The sequence below is a fragment of the Nomascus leucogenys genome, chromosome 18 (genome assembly GCF_006542625.1).
Source record: "Nomascus leucogenys isolate Asia chromosome 18, Asia_NLE_v1, whole genome shotgun sequence".
Taxonomy (NCBI): Eukaryota; Metazoa; Chordata; class Mammalia; order Primates; family Hylobatidae; genus Nomascus; species Nomascus leucogenys.
The window spans coordinates 16799141-16819017 of NC_044398.1; the positions used below are offsets into that span (position 1 = coordinate 16799141).

Here is a 19877-nt window from a genome sequence, read left to right on the forward strand (position 1 = left end):
GAGTTGTAAACACACACTCACCCTCACACACCACACCACCACCAGAATGATACACATATGTTTCAAATTCAGGTTTTCTAGTTTTTTACTATAAAATAAATACAAATTTGAAAATAGCAAAGTATTCCAAAGTATAAATGATAATAATTAAAAACAAAATTTTGATACAAAAAAGTAAGAAAATAAATACAGATACCAATAGGGTATAGTTTTTTTTTTTTTAAGTTTACATAAAATTCCATTCTCTCTATTTCATTAAAAATTTAAAAGTTCTTTTTTTTTAGAAGAAACATTGGGCTCAGGAAAACTAAACACCTGTAAGACACTGAAAACATTTAAGTTTGCAAAGTTATAATAAATACAAAGTATGAGATGCCAAAGAAAATTTAGTGTGCATGAACACAACACCAGGAAGAGTCATCCTATTTCCACCAAATATATTCCCTCAATATCTATAGTAAGATATAACCCCCAAGAACGGTAGTAAAAAATATTTTTTCCTAGCATTTTTGGAGGCTGCTGGGCTTGCTAATATTAGCAGGTTGGTCTAGGCTAAAAGGAGGATGTGGGAGAAACCTCATCAAAGTGATGATTCAAAATTCATAAATAAATAAACAAATGGGGGAACATTTTAATCACACCCACAGTAGAGTACATGAAATAATGGCAGACACCCTTAACGAACTATACAGCCAAGGAAGCCACAAGTAAATACAATATATCCAAGCTTCTTCTAATTTAAAAGTTGTGTTAAGAAATGTGTACATAGGCTGGGCGCGGTGGCTCACGCCTGTAATCCCAGCACTTTGGGAGGCTGAGGCAGGCAGATCACGAGGTCAGGAGATGGAGACCATCTTGGTTAACACAGTGAAATCCTGTCTCTTCTAAAAATACAAAAAATTAGCCGGGTGCAGAACAAAAGGACTTCAGTCTCCCTTGCTATTAATCCAACTTCACAAGCATGAAATTTACAGACACACAAAAGAATTCATCATTGAAACCTTTTCCCCTTGTCATGCTCAGCTGCTGAAAAGCGGCCACACTCTTGGAAATGAATGTTAATAAAAAAAGAGAAAAAAAAAAAAAGAAAATTAGCCAGGCGCGGTGGCAGGCCCCTGTAGTCCCAGCTACTTGGGAGGCTGAGGCAGGAGAATGGCGTGAACCCGGGAGACGGAGCTTGCAGTGAGCCGAGATAGCACCACTGCAGTCCAGCCTGGGCAAAAAAGTGAGACTCCGTCTCACAAAAAAAAAAAAAAAAAAAAAAAAAAAAGAAATGCATACATAGTAAGAGACCTTATCACAACACTAGTGCAAAATAGATTGGAGGATATGGATAACAAAGGAGGACAGCATCTCACATTTACAAAGATCTTCACTCCCATTTTCAACCTTGGGCTATAGTCTTAATTTATACGGCATCCTTCCAGTCTCCTTCCCTCACCCCCTGTATCATCTGCCATGCCTGAAATCTGTCATGAGAAATCCGTATCTGAAACATGGCAGATTGATCACATGCTTTTATTGTCTCTTTCACATCCAAACTCAAGCAATGACAAATGAATACAAATGAGGATAAAGAGAAAAGAAGAATGAACGAACAATTTCTACAAACTTTAGGAGAACAGAATACATGGTACAGTCAAGGCAGCTACAGTCTAAGTGCTTACTGAAGGGGGACCTTATGTTGCGCCATAAAGGTCATGAGAAGCACCAGAAGTAGGGGTCACAAAAAAGATGGGGACTGATCTTCATGGAGCGAGATCAACTGCCAGATTTCCATCTTTACCCCAAGCAATCAAAAGACTACCCCATCCCTCTAACAGAAAAGAGTTTATTTTCTGGCAAATTCAAACCTGAAAAGCTACATTGAAGTATACTAGGCATAGCAGTGGGGCTTGGGACTGAAAACCTAAGACTAAAATGAGAATGTACATGTTGAACTTGGGGCACCCAGCACCCTTTCCCTGCCTTGCCCCCAGAACACTGGTAGCTGGTGCACATCTTCCATGTAGGAGCTGTTGGCAGTCTTCTCTGGGGGTGTGGGGGTGGAGTCTACATACATGTACCTGAAGCAAGCTCTCTGTCTAATCTGGCTAACACAAAATCCACCACCAAAACCTTGCCCACTGGCAGAGTACCTCCTTTTTTTTTTTTTTTTGAGACGCAGTCTCACTCTGTCCCCCAGGCTGGAGTGCAGTGGCACGATCTCGGCTCACTGCAAACTCTGCCTCCCGGGTTGACGCCATTCTCCTGCCTCAGCCTCCCCAGTAGCTGGGACTACAGGCACCCGCCACCACGGCCGGATAATTTTTTGTATTTTTAGTAGAGACAGGGTTTCACCATGTGAGCCAGCATGGTCTCGATCTCCTGACCTCATGATCCGCCCTCCAGCAGGGTACTTTCTATCAGTTTTTAGTGATTCATTCATTAATCTGCATGAACACAGAAGAATCTTAACAGTTGAGAAATGCCTCCAACATGAAACGGGCCAACACGAACTGGCTAAATTACCTCAGAGGAAATAGTGGCACCACAACAAGCAGTATACCACCAAAAAAAAAAAAAAAAAAAAAAAAAAAAACTGCCAATAATATCCTCACAGTGAGAAAAAATGGCACAGCCATGAGAGTAACAGTATGCTATGAAGAACGGGCAAAAAGACAACGTAAAAAGAGCTCATGGAGCTAACCAATATGATCACCTAAATTAGGGTGGGAGTTGGGGGATCAGCAAACTGTTTCTGTAAAAGGCCACATAGTAAATATTCTAAGCCTGCAGGATTTGCCATCTCTCAACTCTGCCACTGTAGCTTGAAGACAACCATAGACAATGCATAAAAGAATGCACATGAATGAATGTTTCTTTATTTATAAAAACTTAATTTTATTTATACTGCTTGACCCAGTGGTATCATTGCTGGATTTGATTGTGCCATAATCTTCTGACATCTGGTCAAAATTTGTAATAAATAAATAAAAGATTGGATCATAAAGCATAGACATTACTCTGTAGGATGGAAAGAGATAAAGAGATGGAAAATAGAAAAGAAAAACCAAAGGATCAATCCAGGAAATCCAAAATTTGTCCAATAGAAGTTCCAGAGACAGAGAACAAAGAAAAATGAGGAGAGATCATTTTTTGAAACATACAACACATTTGTATTGTTGTGACATGAAGGACATGTCTCCATATTTAAAAAGCTCACTGAGTATCCAACAATTAATGAAAAAAAAAAAGCACGAACCAAAGTATATCTGTATACAATTTCTGAATACCAGGCGGGAAGAAAGTATCATACAGAGGAAAAAATAGATCATACACAAAGAAATAAGAATCAGAATATTGTCTGATTCTCTACAGTGAGAATAGTATGGGAAGACAGTAATTCAATGTCTCAAAGATTCTGAGGGAAAATTATTTACCACCCAGAATTATATTACAGCAATCTATCAATCAGTAATACTGTACTAAAAAACTTAGACATGAAATTTTTATTTCACGTGCACCCTTTCCTAAAAATCTATTAGTGAAGGTGCTTCAACAAAATGAGTGGTAAACTAAGAAAAAAATACATGGAATCCAGGAAATAGGGATCCTGTTCTGGAAAATGGTGAAGTACTAGGTACATAGCTAGAATTGGATATTGGAGCCGAGAAATGGAGTGCTGCAGGCAAATGAGATTATCTGAATTGCTTGAGTGTTTGGAAAGCTCAGGCATTTGACATATATATATATAAAATATATATTATTAATACATATATTATTAATATATATTATTATATATTAATTATAATATTAATATAATATATTAATATTATATTAATATAATATATAAATAATAATACTAATATATTATATTAATATAATATATTAATATAAATATATTATATTAATATAATATATTAATATATTATTAATACATATATTATATATACATATATACACATATATATTATATATACATATATATACACATATATATATACACACACACATACATACACACACACACACACACACACACATATTTTAGATGGAGCCTCGCTCTGTAGCCAGGCTGGAGTGCCGTGGTGCAATCTTAGCTCACTGCAACCTGTGCCTCTCGAGTTCAAGCGATTCTCCTGCCTCAGCGTCCTGAGTGGCTGGGACTACAGGCGCCTGCCACCATGCCCAGATAATTTTTGTATTTTTAATAGAGATGGGATTTCACCATGTTGGCCAGGATGGTCTCGATCTCTTGACCTGGTGATCCGCTCACCTTGGCCTCTCAAAGTAGGCTGGGATTACAGGTGTGAGCTACTGTGCCCGGCCCTTGACATATATTTTTAAATGCTGGGACAAACAACAAGCCCTAGATACAGACAAAACAGCAAATGTAAAAGAGCAAGAGAGAGAAAGAAAATAGGAACAATCCTTAAACTGCAAGAAAAGCAAAACGCTGAATGAGAATGGCAACATAGTCTAGTACACCACTTAATTCATCAGTGTCTTTGTTTACACAGTGATTGTGAGTCATATGGCCTATTTATTTAATACTGTAATAATAACATATCAACATGGGAAGCAGGGAGAATAAATGATACTGAATCCTCAGTTAAAATAGCAAGAAATTAAAATATCAACAAAATTCAAAAATATTATAAGAATTAAACAATAGCTAAAATAAAATGACTGCACCTAAAAAGAGTAATGGGTAAGAAGTTGAGAGGGAAGAGCAACGATGAATGTTTTTAATACAGGGCTTTTCTCCTATTTGCTTTTTAAGCTACAGTATGTGCATAAAATGCAGTTCTCTGTGCTTCCTTAATACTTTCCATTTCTCAGATTTACCTATTAAATTTCAAGTATCCTGAGAAAGCTAATACTATAAGCCATTATCAGCTAAAACCATAGGATTCATTTGTTGATAAGTGGAAAAATGTCCAAAAAGAACTGGGTCACCATAGGCGCCTGGAGACAAAGTGGAAATGAAAGAAAATCAGTAAGGGAGAGGTAAGGAGGTGCTGGGGGGAAATTGAATTGTAGGACACTCAGTTGATGTCCAGAGAGCTGGAGAATTGGTTGGTATGGAAAAACTCCACACTCTGGTGTCGGAAGTGTGGAGTATATAAAAAAACAATTTTCTTTTCCTTTTTACTGGTGGCCAATGAAAACCCAAAGGGAGATTACATCTAAGGTGACAGGATTATGTGAGTTGCTCCCTACTTGCTCTCCAGTGTCAACAACTCAGAAAGGGATTTTTCTGGCCGCAGTATCAAATGGTTATTGCCCTTATCCTTGTTAGTCTTCTTCACAGCACTTATTACTGGTTGACATTGTAGTGTGTAGCTATTTTTATTTTTTACCATCTCATCAACAAGAATGCAAGAAGTCCTCCGGTGGAAGGCACTTTGTCTTATTCACTACTGTATCCCCAGCACAAAGAACAGTGTAAGAGTTTAATAAATACTTATTGAATAAACAAGTTAATTTTATTTTTATTAAGGATCTGTGGCATTTGCTACCAGGGACTAAGGAAATTTTTGCTTGAGTTACAATTTTGCCACATGGGGGCTCTGCTGTTAGTCGCAAGAGTATCCTAAGCATTCCCCAACATTCTTAAGGGAACTGTTCGACTGGGAATGGCCACAGCTACCAAGTACTAACAGTATAAGGAAGGATCCTCCGGTTTGACATATACGCTGACATATTTTAGAGGAATATAAGGACCCACAGACTCCTGTTCTCTGCTACTTAATTGCAAACTATTCAGGGATTCTCATTTGTCAGAAGTTTAATATCTTTCAGGTCTGGGCCCTAAAATAAAAATGTTTTTAAATCAGACATTGTTTCAGAAATAAAAATAAAACCAACCTATGGCATAGCTGCTTCTTTATCAAAATCAAGATTGTCTATTATCTTTCTCCTCCTGGTGACTGGGGAATTTAATTCCTAATGCTGCTCTAATTGTCAGGAAGTCAAATTTCAAAACACACCAGTGTATCCAGTTGAAACTATTATATACAGTGCTTTAAAAATACAATATGAAATTTTCTTCAAGAACTCTTGTTACATCAGAATATATGTGAAGTGGATATAGCAAAATGTTACGATACCATTTAAAGAACACTGACTGACTTTACATTCAAGGCACCGTCATAGATGCAAAGTAAAACATCAAATATTAAGGTATAAATTTGGTTAAGAGGTTTTTATAGTCCCTCTAAAAGTCTTCTCTCCACTGTGAGAAAATACAGGAAATTTAGGAATATATATTAAACTAGACATTTTACAATATGACTCTGGTGCCACATGTTTCTTGATGGAATTTGTTCTGAAAGAAAAGCTAGAAAACTGATTTCTCTCGGCTTAAGTGACTACAAATGAATTTTGATTGCTATCCTCTTGATAAGAATTTTTTGTGCCTCAGTTAGATGAACACTTCAACGGCAATACAAAAATTAGCAGATTTGTTTAGCAAGTACCAACAACAAATAATTGCTGTTGCTGACTAAGGGCAAAAAGGCAGTTGTGATGGGATGTGAAGAACAGAAATCCTGGTGATATGAATGTTAACCAACAAAGTTCTCAAACTTGCCATTTAACGCATTACTGAATTCTCTGATGGCATAAATACCACAAAGTAGAAGTACAACTTTGCTCTAAGTCCTGTATTACTCAAAAGTTCTTCAAATCTTAAACTGCTACCAAGAATGAATAGATGCTCCAAATATCCACTTTGGGGCTAGATATTCTGCTCAAGTTAATGAATAGACTCTTGTTAAACATATACGCCATGAAAACTGACTCTGTGCAAGTTAAAGCCTACAATGGGAAAACCACCAAATGCAGAACATGGAACAAGCTACCGTCCAAATGACCTGGCATCCAACAAATCAATGGCATTACAAAATGAAAGAGACTTCAAATACATCGAAAACAAATGCAATGTGTGGGCTTTTCCTAAGATCTTGATACAAACAAACCTACTTGAGGAACTTGTTAATTTTGTTAGGTATAATAATGCTAGATGGTTAAATTAAAAGGCTATTAGGAATGTATACTGAAATGTGCGTGTGTGTAGATAGATAAATAGAGAGAGAGAGACAGATTATAAAGACATATGCTGGCTGGGTGTGGTGGCTCACGCCTGTAATCCCAGCACTTTGGGAGGCTGAGGTGGGCAGATCACAAGGTCAGGAGATTGAGACCATCCTGGCTAACACAGTGAAACCCTGTCCCTACTAAAAATACAAAAAATTAGCCAGGCGTGGTGGCACACACCTGTAGTCTCAGCTACCTGGGAGGCTGAGGCCCGAGAATCACTTCAACCCGGGAGGCAGAGTTTGCAGTGAGCCGGGATCGTGCCACTGCACTCCAGCCTGGGTGACAGAGCGAGACTCTGTCTCAAAAAAAAAAACAACAAAAACAAAAAAAACAAGACATATGTTGAAGATTTGCTTTCAAAATACTCTGGAAAGAAAAAAATATTGCACTTATGTGGGAAGAGGTGTGAGTATCAACGAAATAAAATTAGCAAAATAGTAATAATTTTTGGAGTTGATATTTATTATACTAGCCTCTCTACTTTTGTGTATGCTTTACCTTTCCTACTGAAAGGAAGAAAAAAAAGTATTTCCTTGAAGTCATGTAGTCTTTTCAGCCTTCAGAAGTCTGCCACTGAAGGTTATAGTGTTGGCTAGATTTCTGTATTCCCATATTTACCTTAGGACTACCTTTGCAGGAAGTGACAGTGAGGAATGCAATAAAACCTGAGAATATGGATTGATGCTGCTGCATAAATGTATCTTCAGGTGAATGGGAGGGAGACATGTTGGATAACCTTGTAATGTCTCATTCATTAAATTTGTCTTTTTCCAGAAAGACACTGAGAGACCATTTTAATGGTTGGACCTGGAATATTCTTTATTCATTTATCTAAGTCAGAGATATTCACTCATAATCATATGTGACCAGACAGGGTTTTTAATGGAGCCCTTAAAGCAAGCAGATGGAAATCAAGGATATTTCAGGGAAGTGTTAATGCTCTGATGAAGATCTGGATATAATTACAAATGTAGACATGCATATGAGTATTCTAACTAGAAATGAAGAAAATTATTTTCACAGCTGTAGGAAACTCTATATTGGCATTCTGACAACCCTGATATATTGTTGGGTCACAAACATTAAACTCTTTACAAAAGCTAAATCAAATGCATCTATTGGTGGAAGCACTTTATAAGCGAATACACAGAATATCAATGGTGTATTCTGTATAATAAGTGGTTGTGGTATTAAACTTAGTAGAAAAGAAATACTGAGGAATGTTTCCTATAACATTAGTAAATTCTGGCATGCCCTTGGTCATGTTGATGACCCTTGATAACCCTTAATATATGCTCATAGCCACAGAACCTATACAGAATCAAGGGAAAATTAATTTTGTCATAGATATTCTGATTGCAAAAATATCTGTAACACTTTATAAATATTGTACAATGTACTTACACATAAATCACGAAAATGGTTCCTAAGTAAAAATCCTTAAAAATTTATAAGTCAGGTTTTATGAGTCCCATTTTGCAGATGAGCAAACTGAGACCCTAAGAAGTTTGCGCAGAATCAGTTCCAAATTCCAAATGTCAACTGACATATGCAATAAACAGTACATGTGTTGAGTCCAAATGTTTCCTTACCTAGTCTTCATGCAATCTTCCATTTCAATTTTCATCAAATCTTTTGGCTCTACTGCCCTCCAAGGCCATATGCAAAGATGTTGCCTCTGTCTAGGTCATTTGAATGGAAATCCATTTGCTATTGTTTGGGGGCTAATTTTGCAAATCATTTCATAACTTTCTGTTCAAAAAATACCTTTAAAATATTTAAAAATACACCATGGTGCTTTGAGGCTTAAGATTAAGAAATATTTTCAAGAATTAAAGTCTCATAAAAGTGAAGAAAAGTGAGAGCCAAATCCAGATTTAATCCAAATGTGTTAAACTCTTGGTCTTGTTCACAAAATTTGACCCACGAAAACAGTTATGGCTTCACTGTCCCTAGGGTTGCTTAGCCAATAAAAATGAACCATCTTTAATTTCCCTCTTTATTTCATACCTCCACTTCTATTTCTTTAGAAAAGTTCTGTTGATTTTATTTTAAATATATCCAGAATCTAACCAATGCTCACCACTTCCACTGCTAACATCCTGGCCCAAGCACCATCATCTATCTCCTGGATTGATATGGTGGCCTCGTTACTGTGTCCCCTGCTAAGACTGATCATCTCAGTCAGTCTGTGCTTCTATAAACAAAAATACTATATCCTGGGTGGTTTAAACAGTAAGCATTTATTTCTCCCAGTTCTAATGGCTGGGAAGTCCAAAATGAAGGTACCAGAAGACCTGATGTCAAAGAGAGCCTGATTTCTGGCTTCTTAATAGCTGCCTTCTCTTGTAGTAGAGAGAGAGAAGAAGCAAGCTCTCTCATTTCTGTCTCTTTTTATCCTTATAAACCCACTGATCTGTCATGAGGGTTCCAGTACCATGACCTAATTACCTCACAAAGGCTCTATCTCCAAATACCATCACATTGGGAATTGGGGTTTCAATATATGGATTTTGGGGAGGATAAATGAAAACATCCAATCCACAGCAGTGATCCTTTTAATAGGTAATTTGATCACATATTAACTCTGCACATAAATCTCCAGTTAGCTCCCCATTTTCTCCATAATAAAGACAGTATTCTTAGAATGTCATCCAAAGCCCTCCATGACCTCCATCTTCAATTATTCTATCACTTGGTCTCTCCATTCTAGACTCATTGGCATCCTTGTTGTTCATGGAACACATGATCTGCTTCCACGTTAGGCCTTTGCACTGGCCACTCCCCATATATACATTTAAGTCTCACAAGCTCATATCCTTCAAGGTTTGCTCAGGCCAGTTTCTTAATGGCCCTAACCATCCTATTTAAAACTCAGCCCACCTCATACCTTGCACTCCCAATCTTCCTTATATTTTTCTTTTTTTTCATAGTACATATGACCTACTAATATACTGTATATGTTTATTTTTAATTGTCTGTCTTATCCCTTTAGAATGTAATCTTCACAAGGGCACAGGCCTTTATTTTGCACACAGATGTATTCCCAGTGTCTGGAACAGTGTTTAGCACATAATGGTTATTCAAATTAAATATTTGTAAAATAAATAAAATATCTGTAAGTCAACAACTGTTAAGATATCAGTACATCCTCTTTCAGTTATGAATTTCTAAGTTCATGTCTGGCAACTCAGTTTCATATTGGACTAAAATTTGGCAGTATTGCCAAACTGAGATTTGATTTATTTACCCAATTTAAACAAAATATGTTTAGCTATTTGAAGTCCTATAAGCACAATAAAATAAAAAAGTCTTTAGATACATGACACTATTTTTATAATTGTATAAATCATTAAGGCCCTAGATGCATTGGGGATATTTAACTTGTCAGGTAGTTTACGGTTTGTTCTGTATGTGATATTAAGTGCAAAAGAAGTTGCTAGTTTCTGAATACATAATGCAATATAATTTTGCTTCTGCTGAAAGGCAAATCAGAAATAATCAGCTCACTATAGTCGACAAGTAAAAGGAGAAAAAACTTTTAAAAATTATACAGGCAAATTACTAAAATCTTTTAGAACACAGTCTTTTCTTTTTCTCTTGAGGGACTACTCTATGTCTTTGCAGTAATTTCTACAGCCTCAAGTATTCAGTGTGGCTTAGAATCACATTATTTTGTTTTGGATTTCTCAACTAGCCTCATGGATAATCTTCCCTCTTCAAACAATTTATTATCCTGAACCAGCTCAGACCTGGTTGTGATGCCGACTTAAGGGATCGTGCCAAGGTAGGGCCATACACAGTTCCTGGAGGCTGACTCAGTCAAAGAGTGGCTACTGATTACTGTTGAGAAAGAGATTGATGGTCAGTATTTTTTTCCTTAATATTATTTTATTAGGAACATTTTTCCTTGTCAATCAATATATTTTGCTTCAAAGCAATTTTTATTGTAGCACATCATTCCTATCATATAGTTTTGTTTTATTTTTATTTTATTTTTTATTTTTGTGGGTACATAGTAAGTGTATATGTTTATGGAGTACATGAGACGTTTTGATATAGGCATGCAATGTGTAATAGTCACATAAGGGTAAATGCGGTATCCATGCCCTTAAGTCAAGCATTTACCCTTTGTATAAAAAACAATCCAATTATACTTTTAGTTATTTTTAAATGTATAATTAATTCATTATTGACTATAGTCACCCCATTGTGCTAGCCAATACTAGGTCTTATTTATTCATTCTAATATTTTGTACCCTCAGTTGTTAGTATTAAGACTAAATATCAATTATAAGATCCAAAGGGTAGGTGTAAAGTCAGAACTATGCACTAAGATCAGGAACCAAGATAACAGAAAAATGTCTGAAAACTAACAGCAATGTGTGTAACACAGCAGAGAATAATATTCACCGTAAATAATTCAAGAAGATTTATCCCAGGAAAAGCAAAGTGAGAGCCCACATTCTCAGTGGGTTCCTCTGTTCTTCTGTCACTGGGAAGTAAAGTATGATGAGCAATAAGCACAAAGTTAATGGGTTCTCCAGCCTTCTGGAGTGGCTCTCTGCAGCTCTTGGGCAAAACAGATGTCTCAATGACTACCTGGGAGAGTGAGGGGAAAACTCAGAGCCTTTCAAGCAACAGAAGTGTGAGAGAGAAGTTATCAATATATAATTCCCATTAGTCTGTTTTTGAGAGATACAAGTTGTCAAGCCCATTTGGGATATTAAATGGTAAGGGTTCAATATTACCCTTCTGTACTGTGCAAAGGGGAATAGTCAAAAGCATATTTACTGTTCGCATGAAATTTGTAGTTTAACTATGAAGACAAGAGATATCTCTGTGAAAAGTAAAGATCACTTGCTGATCAGCTAAGTTTTCTCAGTTTCTAGTTTTTATCTTTGTATATACCTCCTTGAAGAATACTTTCTCCAAAACTGTTTCCAGTCTCACTGACTGAGGAAATTTTCAGGACTCAATCCCATGTACAAATGTTGAACATTACATGATCAGTTATACTACATCCATTGTACTTGTGACTCCTATAAAAACATATTTTTTCAGTAACTATTTATTGCATATTTGCAATGTGCCAAGTGCTATTGTAGATATTAGGAAAAATGAAGTAGACAAAACATTGTCTTTGTCCTCATGGAATTTACATCTCAGTATTATAAGTGTGCATACCCTCTCTTCCTCCTAGGAGAAAATATTATTTTTAATCATTCCTTCATAGTGAGTTTCTTAAACTTATTTCATCAGAGACTATTGAAAAGCACACACTCTTCCATCCCCCTGGAATGAGAATCCTGGGGGAGGGATTGGGAAGTCTATCTTTTTAAGAAACTCACTTGATGTTTCATGTGCATTCACAGCTTAGGTAACTCTGGGGGAAAGCACTGTCCTGTTAAGAACATACTGCCCAAGGAATTGGTAATATCCATTGTACTATATCTGTAGGACCCCTTTTGATTGTCATTACTAGACTTTATCAAACATCTCATCCTTGGAGAATGTGAAAACTCTCCATGGTTTTCCACAGACAGTTCACCTAACAAAAAATAACAAGGCAAACTTTTTCAAGAATACCATTATTTTTAAATAAAATGCCTCTACATGGCAGATGTTATTATGTTCTACTTTGGGGATGAAAAGAATCAAATATGATTAGTTATGGTCCACAGAACCAAAAGATTTATTTTAAAGATAAAGTTCAGATGATGAACATAAAGGAAGTTATCTCATCAAAGAAGGCAAGACTAAGTAAATCTCAGAAATCCACCATGTACAGTATTTAAAAATGCTCACTAAAGCTGTTCTTTGTGAGTTAATGAAGGTCAGTATAGTCAATATTCAGTACATAATCCTAGCAAGTACAAATAAAGTTAACATTATTCAAATATCTTACAAAGGCTTATTGCATGCAACACACTGTTGTAAGTAACATACAGATATTAAAATGACTTATTTCTCAAAACATGTCTCAAAACATGAAGTGAGTTTTTGTTTTTATGCCCATTTTGCAGATGAGAAAACTGAGGCATAGGGAAGGTAAGTAACGCGCTTAAGGTTACATAGCTGGTAAATTGTAGCCAGGAGTTGGAATCTGGGTGCCAAAATCTATGCTGTTAATCACTAAACTACCCTGCCTTAGTTTTTATACTTCTTTAGGAACCTCAGACCAAAAGAAATTTAGACAATTCTAATAGAACAAGCAAAGATTTGCTGATCACAGCTTCCTTGCCCCAATCCTTTAATCGGCTTCCTTTTCACTGACTTCTTTTTTAAATGAAGGTAACAATGCTGTTGAACAGGATCATCTAGTGGTTAGCGGTTCAGCATAAGAATGACTTGCTTCAGAAGCTCAGCTCTACCACTTGCTTGCTGTATGACCTTGAGAAAGTTACCTCTCCAAGTCTGTGTCCTCATCTTTAAAAGAGAGGTTATAATAGGACCCACATCATACTATTGTTTAAAGAGAAAACAACGTAGCCCATTTAAAGCACTTAGAAAGTGCTCCATAAATATTATTAGTGTAATAAATAGCTGCAACATCAATAAAGTATGAACCAAATGATCTCTTGATTCATATACTAACACTAAAATGGTTTATTTCCCTTCTAATTAAAAGAAAATTACAACAACCAAAACAACAAATGAAACCATAGCCATAAAATCAATTATATCGTCTGTGAGAAAACCGGAAAGGCTATTGGACACATTAATTCATTTGTCATCAGTCATCCCCTCTATTCCAAAATGTTTGTGTTCTAACATCCTGAGACACCTTGCATAATATAATCACTGTGACTCCAAGAGGTCAAATGGGCAGGCAGTTAATGCTTCTCTGCGAAAAGCTCAATAGTTCATTTTACAAATTTCAGTTTAAAGCCTGCGTTGAGGTTAAGAAAAATTGACGTTCGGTCTGTGAACTTAATGTCAAGCTCCAGAAAAACTCTGGGCAGCACATGTTCAGCAATTAAGTGGACACAGACAATAAAGACGTTGCCAAATTGTAAAACAAGACTTGGAAATCACAGAAAATGTTGCTAGTTATTGATCACGGTGACCATTCAGTTCCTACTGAGCCACCCAAAAGAATCATTCATTTTCCAGCAGAGAGCCTGCTCATTTGCAAGATAAAAGAGAGACATTTCTGCACATGCCCATAATGTTCTTCACCACTGGGGGCAGCTTTACATAAGACTGCATTCACTGAAACCAAAGCAACAGTCCAAGCAGCTTTCAGAATGACAGTCTGCAGAAGTGAGCTGAGCGTGTGCGCGGTACGGGGCTCTCCTGCCTTCTGGGCTCCAACGCAGCTCTGTGGCTGAACTGGGTGCTCACCACGGGAACTGCTGGGCTATGGAATACAGATGTGGCAGCTCAGGTAGCCCCACATTGCCTGGAGGAATACATCATGTTTTTCGATAAGAAGAAATTGTAGGAGCCAGTTTTTTTTTTTTTAACCGCCCCCTCCTCGCCCCCCAAAAAACTGTAAAGATGCAAAAACGTAATATCCATGAAGATCCTATTACCTAGGAAGATTTTGATGTTTTGCTGCGAATGCGGTGTTGGGATTTATTTGTTCTTGGAGTGTTCTGCGTGGCTGGCAAAGAATAATGTTCCAAAATCGGTCCATCTCCCAAGGGGTCCAATTTTTCTTCCTGGGTGTCAGCAAGCCCTGACTCACTACAGTGCAGCTGACAGGGGCTGTCATGCAACTGGCCCCTAAGCCAAAGCAAAAGACCTAAGGACGACCTTTGAACAATACAAAGGATGGGTATGTTTTGTCATTTTTCTTCTTTCCTTCTTAAAAACAAAAAACAAAAAACCTCTAGTGTGTGTAATAATTCTGCCTTAATTATTTTAGAGATTATCTTGCTCTGCTCTAAGACCATATGAATTTATTTGCTTAGTGGCACGTTTCCTTGTTTAACTATTTAAGAAAACAAAACACTAAAGACAATTCTCCTTAATTACAAAGAGATAATATGTGATGTTAAATGTTATCTAGATTTAAATTTTTAAAAATGAAAAATATATGCCTATTTTTGCTTGATTAAAGATTAATTCTTTTTTGGGGGGATAACTTTTCTAAGTTGTTTTTATTTCCAGGTTTCAATGTAATTAGGCTACTGAGCGGATCAGCTGTAGCACTGGTTATAGCCCCCACTGTCTTACTGACAATGCTTTCTTCTGCCGAACGAGGATGCCCTAAGGGCTGTAGGTGTGAAGGCAAAATGGTATATTGTGAATCTCAGAAATTACAGGAGATACCCTCAAGTATATCTGCTGGTTGCTTAGGTTTGTCCCTTCGCTATAACAGCCTTCAAAAACTTAAGTATAATCAATTTAAAGGGCTCAACCAGCTCACCTGGCTATACCTTGACCATAACCATATCAGCAATATTGACGAAAATGCTTTTAATGGAATACGCAGACTCAAAGAGCTGATTCTCAGTTCCAATAGAATCTCCTATTTTCTTAACAATACCTTCAGACCTGTGACAAATTTACGGAACTTGGATCTGTCCTATAATCAGCTGCATTCTCTGGGATCTGAACAGTTTCGGGGCTTGCGGAAGCTGCTGAGTTTACATTTACGGTCTAACTCCCTGAGAACCATCCCTGTGCGAATATTCCAAGACTGCCGCAACCTGGAACTTTTGGACCTGGGATATAACCGGATCCGAAGTTTAGCCAGGAATGTCTTTGCTGGCATGATCAGACTAAAAGAACTTCACCTGGAGCACAATCAATTTTCCAAGCTCAACCTGGCCCTTTTTCCAAGGTTGGTCAGCCTTCAGAACCTTTACTTGCAGTGGAATAAAATCAGTGTCATAGGACAGACCATGTCCTGGACCTGGAGCTCCTTACAAAGGCTTGATTTATCAGGCAATGAGATCGAAGCTTTCAGTGGACCCAGTGTTTTCCAGTGTGTCCCGAATCTGCAGCGCCTCAACCTGGATTCCAACAAGCTCACGTTTATTGGTCAAGAGATTTTGGATTCTTGGATATCCCTCAATGACATCAGTCTTGCTGGGAATATATGGGAATGCAGCAGAAATATTTGCTCCCTTGTAAACTGGCTGAAAAGTTTTAAAGGTCTAAGGGAGAATACAATTATCTGTGCCAGTCCCAAAGAGCTGCAAGGAGTAAATGTGATCGATGCAGTGAAGAACTACAGCATCTGTGGCAAAAGTACTACAGAGAGGTTTGATCTGGCCAGGGCTCTCCCAAAGCCGACATTTAAGCCCAAGCTCCCCAGGCCGAAGCATGAGAGCAAACCCCCTTTGCCCCCGACGGTGGGAGCCACAGAGCCCGGCCCAGAGACCGATGCTGACGCCGAGCACATCTCTTTCCATAAAATCATTGCGGGGAGCGTGGCGCTTTTCCTGTCCGTGCTCGTCATCCTGCTGGTTATCTACGTGTCATGGAAGCGGTACCCTGCGAGCATGAAGCAGCTGCAGCAGCGCTCCCTCATGCGAAGGCACAGGAAAAAGAAAAGACAGTCCCTAAAGCAAATGACTCCCAGCACCCAGGAATTTTATGTAGATTATAAACCCACCAACACGGAGACCAGCGAGATGCTGCTGAATGGGACGGGACCCTGCACCTATAACAAATCGGGCTCCAGGGAGTGTGAGGTATGAACCATTGTGATAAAAAGAGCTCTTAAAAGCTGGGAAATAAGTGGTGCCTTATTGAACTCTGGTGACTATCAAGGGAACGCGATGCCCCCCCTCCCCTTCCTTCTCCCTCTCACTTTGCTGGCCAGATCCTTCTCTGTCCGTTTTAGTGCATTCATAATACTGGTCATTTTCCTCTCATACATAAACAACCCATTGAAATTTAAATACCACAATCAATGTGAAGCTTGAACTCCGGTTTAATATAACACCTATTGTATAAGACCCTTTATTGATTCCATTAATGTCGCATTTGTTTTAAGGTAAAACTTCTTTCATAAGTAATCCCCCACATCTGCTGTTAGCCTCCTGGTGGGACCAAATCTACAGTTATAGAAGGTTTGCACCTCACTGGCAAATCAAGGAAAGAGGTGAATGATTCCAGGTGCTCAGAGCTTGAGCTGATTCTTGGAGATGACTCAGTTATGGGAACACTTTACAGACAGGCAGAGACTTTAAACCAATGCCTGACTTAAAAAAGAAAATTGCAGGAAACTATCAAAAGATGGTGCTAGGTTAAAGCGGCACCCTGAGCAGTTTCCAGAGGTGTCTGAATTACAGTAAGGCAAGCACAGGGACAAAGTGATGAAGGGTTAAAATACTGCAAGCAGACAACTGCAAAATGTGAGGGGATGACAAAAATGTAAAGTTTTCGACTCAGCCTTGTCTCTGAAACCCAGCTGTGTAAAATCAGGTTAGAGGTTTCACTGTCAATTTCTTCTAGCCTGTGTGTTTCATAAATAAATAAATGAAACAGCATTGAGAAGCCAGATTTCTCCACCACACCTCACGTTAGTTAGGGAGTTTTCACATAAGGTTCGCGAATTGGAAAGCAGCTTGCTACAGGCATGTGGTTGAGAGCTTACCAGAATTTCTCTTTCCAGTTTTTTTCAAAGACCCTAATGTAGTTAGTAGAATCCTTAGCTCTGTCCTGTTCTGTTCAGGATTTGTCAGGCTGCCCTGTTGTGTTCCATTACATGTCCTGCACACACCAGTCCCCTAATGACAGACACTTCATTCAGATGTGTAAAGAGAACACATTCCAAGACATGCCTTCCACCCACAGCCTCATTGAAAAGGATGACTTTGATAACACCTTAATAAATGTATAAAATGAATCTTAGAGGAAAAAAGACCAACACTATGACAGTTCTCTGTTGCTTTTCATTGCTGATATTACAGTGTCCCTCTGTTCATCTGTATTGTGAACTCACCCATCAGTACAATTCTGTACAGACCCTGTTGGCAATCTGCAAGCTGCATGCATGTTTTTATGTCACTGGTGAAAGTTTATTGACTGCAGCACGAATATCATAGCCTCCGTATTTGAGTAACTTGAACCACAGTCAATTAAGGTTTTTAGAAAGATATATTTAGTCTGTATTCTCCTTCATCCTCCAAAATGAACAGTTCTATTATAGAAGCAAATATCAGGAACTGCAACATTGAGGCTGTTTCATTTAACTTGGCTTGCCAACCCCTACATCTTTAGCCATGTCCCTCTTCTCTGAAAACAGAATCACTGCAGCAACAAAGAAAAAGTGAATGGCTATTTTTACTACATTTTTTTCTTGTTTTGGGGTTTTTCATATGCTGAGAGGAAAAATCTAGGCAAGTCACCATAAAATAAAATTTTAAGGATGCCAGATTATTAAAATCATACTTTTATAAGCAATAAAGAAAAAGAAATATTTAAAGTGGATTTCTCAAGGTACTTTGATATTGATTAAATCTTACAATAGATGCCACTTCAGAAAAACATCGTAGCTACAATATTTATCCATGAATAATTGTTGAATATACATGTATTCATGACAAAAAGTCACCTATTTCCAATGGATTAATAATGCAGATACTTCCTCACAGCTTACTGGATGACTGAGCTTATTGTGATGTTTTTTACTGAAGTTGTAACTTTACATTTTTCATAAAGCATCAGGAAATACATATTCCATCTTAAAAAGAAATTTTTTTTGGCTAGCCTCATTTTTACCCGTACTAAAGATGTTTGTATTGATGAAATGCAGTCTTAAAGTGAAGAACCCCATTTCTATTTTTCACTTAACCTTCTGCCTTACTTGTGATGGATACCAAATATATTTAGGCAAGGAATACTTATATTTTTGAATTATTGCAAATTCTCGATGCTGTGGTGCTACTAGTATATATAAAATATGCTTGCTATATTGAAAAGCATTTCTAAAATTCAAAGCTACTTGGTATATAAAATATAACACTAAATGAATCACCAATATTTTGAAAGCTGGTCACTTTTTAATGCCTAACTTTCCTAATAAACATAATAATAGATAAGAACGAAAATAAAATCCCTTAGGTGGTAAAACTCATTTTGATTTGGGACATGAAATTATGGGAAAAAAAGTTCTTTCTTCCTCCTCACTCTTTGAGAATGAATCTTCTGTAGTTCTCAGTATCTTCTAAGCACAGATATATAATTCTTGCAGATTCAATAACTAGTTTACCACTGTAAATTTTAAAACGCCAACTGCCAGTCTCCTGCTCAAAAGTTGTTGCCTCACCTCCATCTCATGGTACTTTCTGGACTACATATCATAAATCTATTTGTGTAAGTATTTCAAGTTCATGCAGATTAGAGAAATGTGATTGATATTTATTTTCTAGTACATATTTACATAAAATATTGGACTTCCCTCAAAGGTGACATCAGTTAAAAAAAAAAAAAAAAAAAAGCCTGACCTGTTGAACTATACAACAGAACACAGAATACTTTGCTTTACCAAAACAGAGAAGAAATGGGATTTAGTCTCTGAACTGCATGTGAGTTTTTTTCCATTTTTATTAACCCCAGTACACATAGTGCTACCACAGCATGTAGTTAAATAGTCCCAGTGCCACAGTCTTGTAAGTAATACTTATGCAAGATATATTCCATTGAAATGAGTTTGTATTTTCCAAGGATGTTGACATTACATCTTTTCAAAGAATTTAAACAATTTTTTACTTGATTTGGTGAGTGAACTACCTAAGCAGACACGCAGTAAATTGTCTTTCTATGGAGCAGCAGTGACATCTAGTGGCTGATTAGACTAACCACAGCTTTTCACACATTTTAGCTTT

General features: G+C 37.3%; 2 protein-coding genes across 2 annotated transcripts in view; one reads left to right on the top strand and one right to left on the bottom strand.

The window, feature by feature from the left end:
• The window catches only part of CTNNA3 (catenin alpha 3), a 1790392-nt gene that overhangs the window by 1035099 nt on the left and 735416 nt on the right, over positions 1 to 19877 (bottom strand). The window lies entirely within an intron of this gene.
• The window catches only part of LRRTM3 (leucine rich repeat transmembrane neuronal 3), a 177071-nt gene continuing 171484 nt past the window's right edge, over positions 14291 to 19877 (top strand). The window contains exons 1-2 of the mRNA XM_003258220.4: positions 14291 to 14869; positions 15205 to 16736. Of these exons, the coding sequence (XP_003258268.1) occupies positions 14866 to 14869; positions 15205 to 16736 (1536 nt within the window). The 5' untranslated portion in view covers positions 14291 to 14865. The remainder of the gene's footprint in view (positions 14870 to 15204; positions 16737 to 19877) is intronic.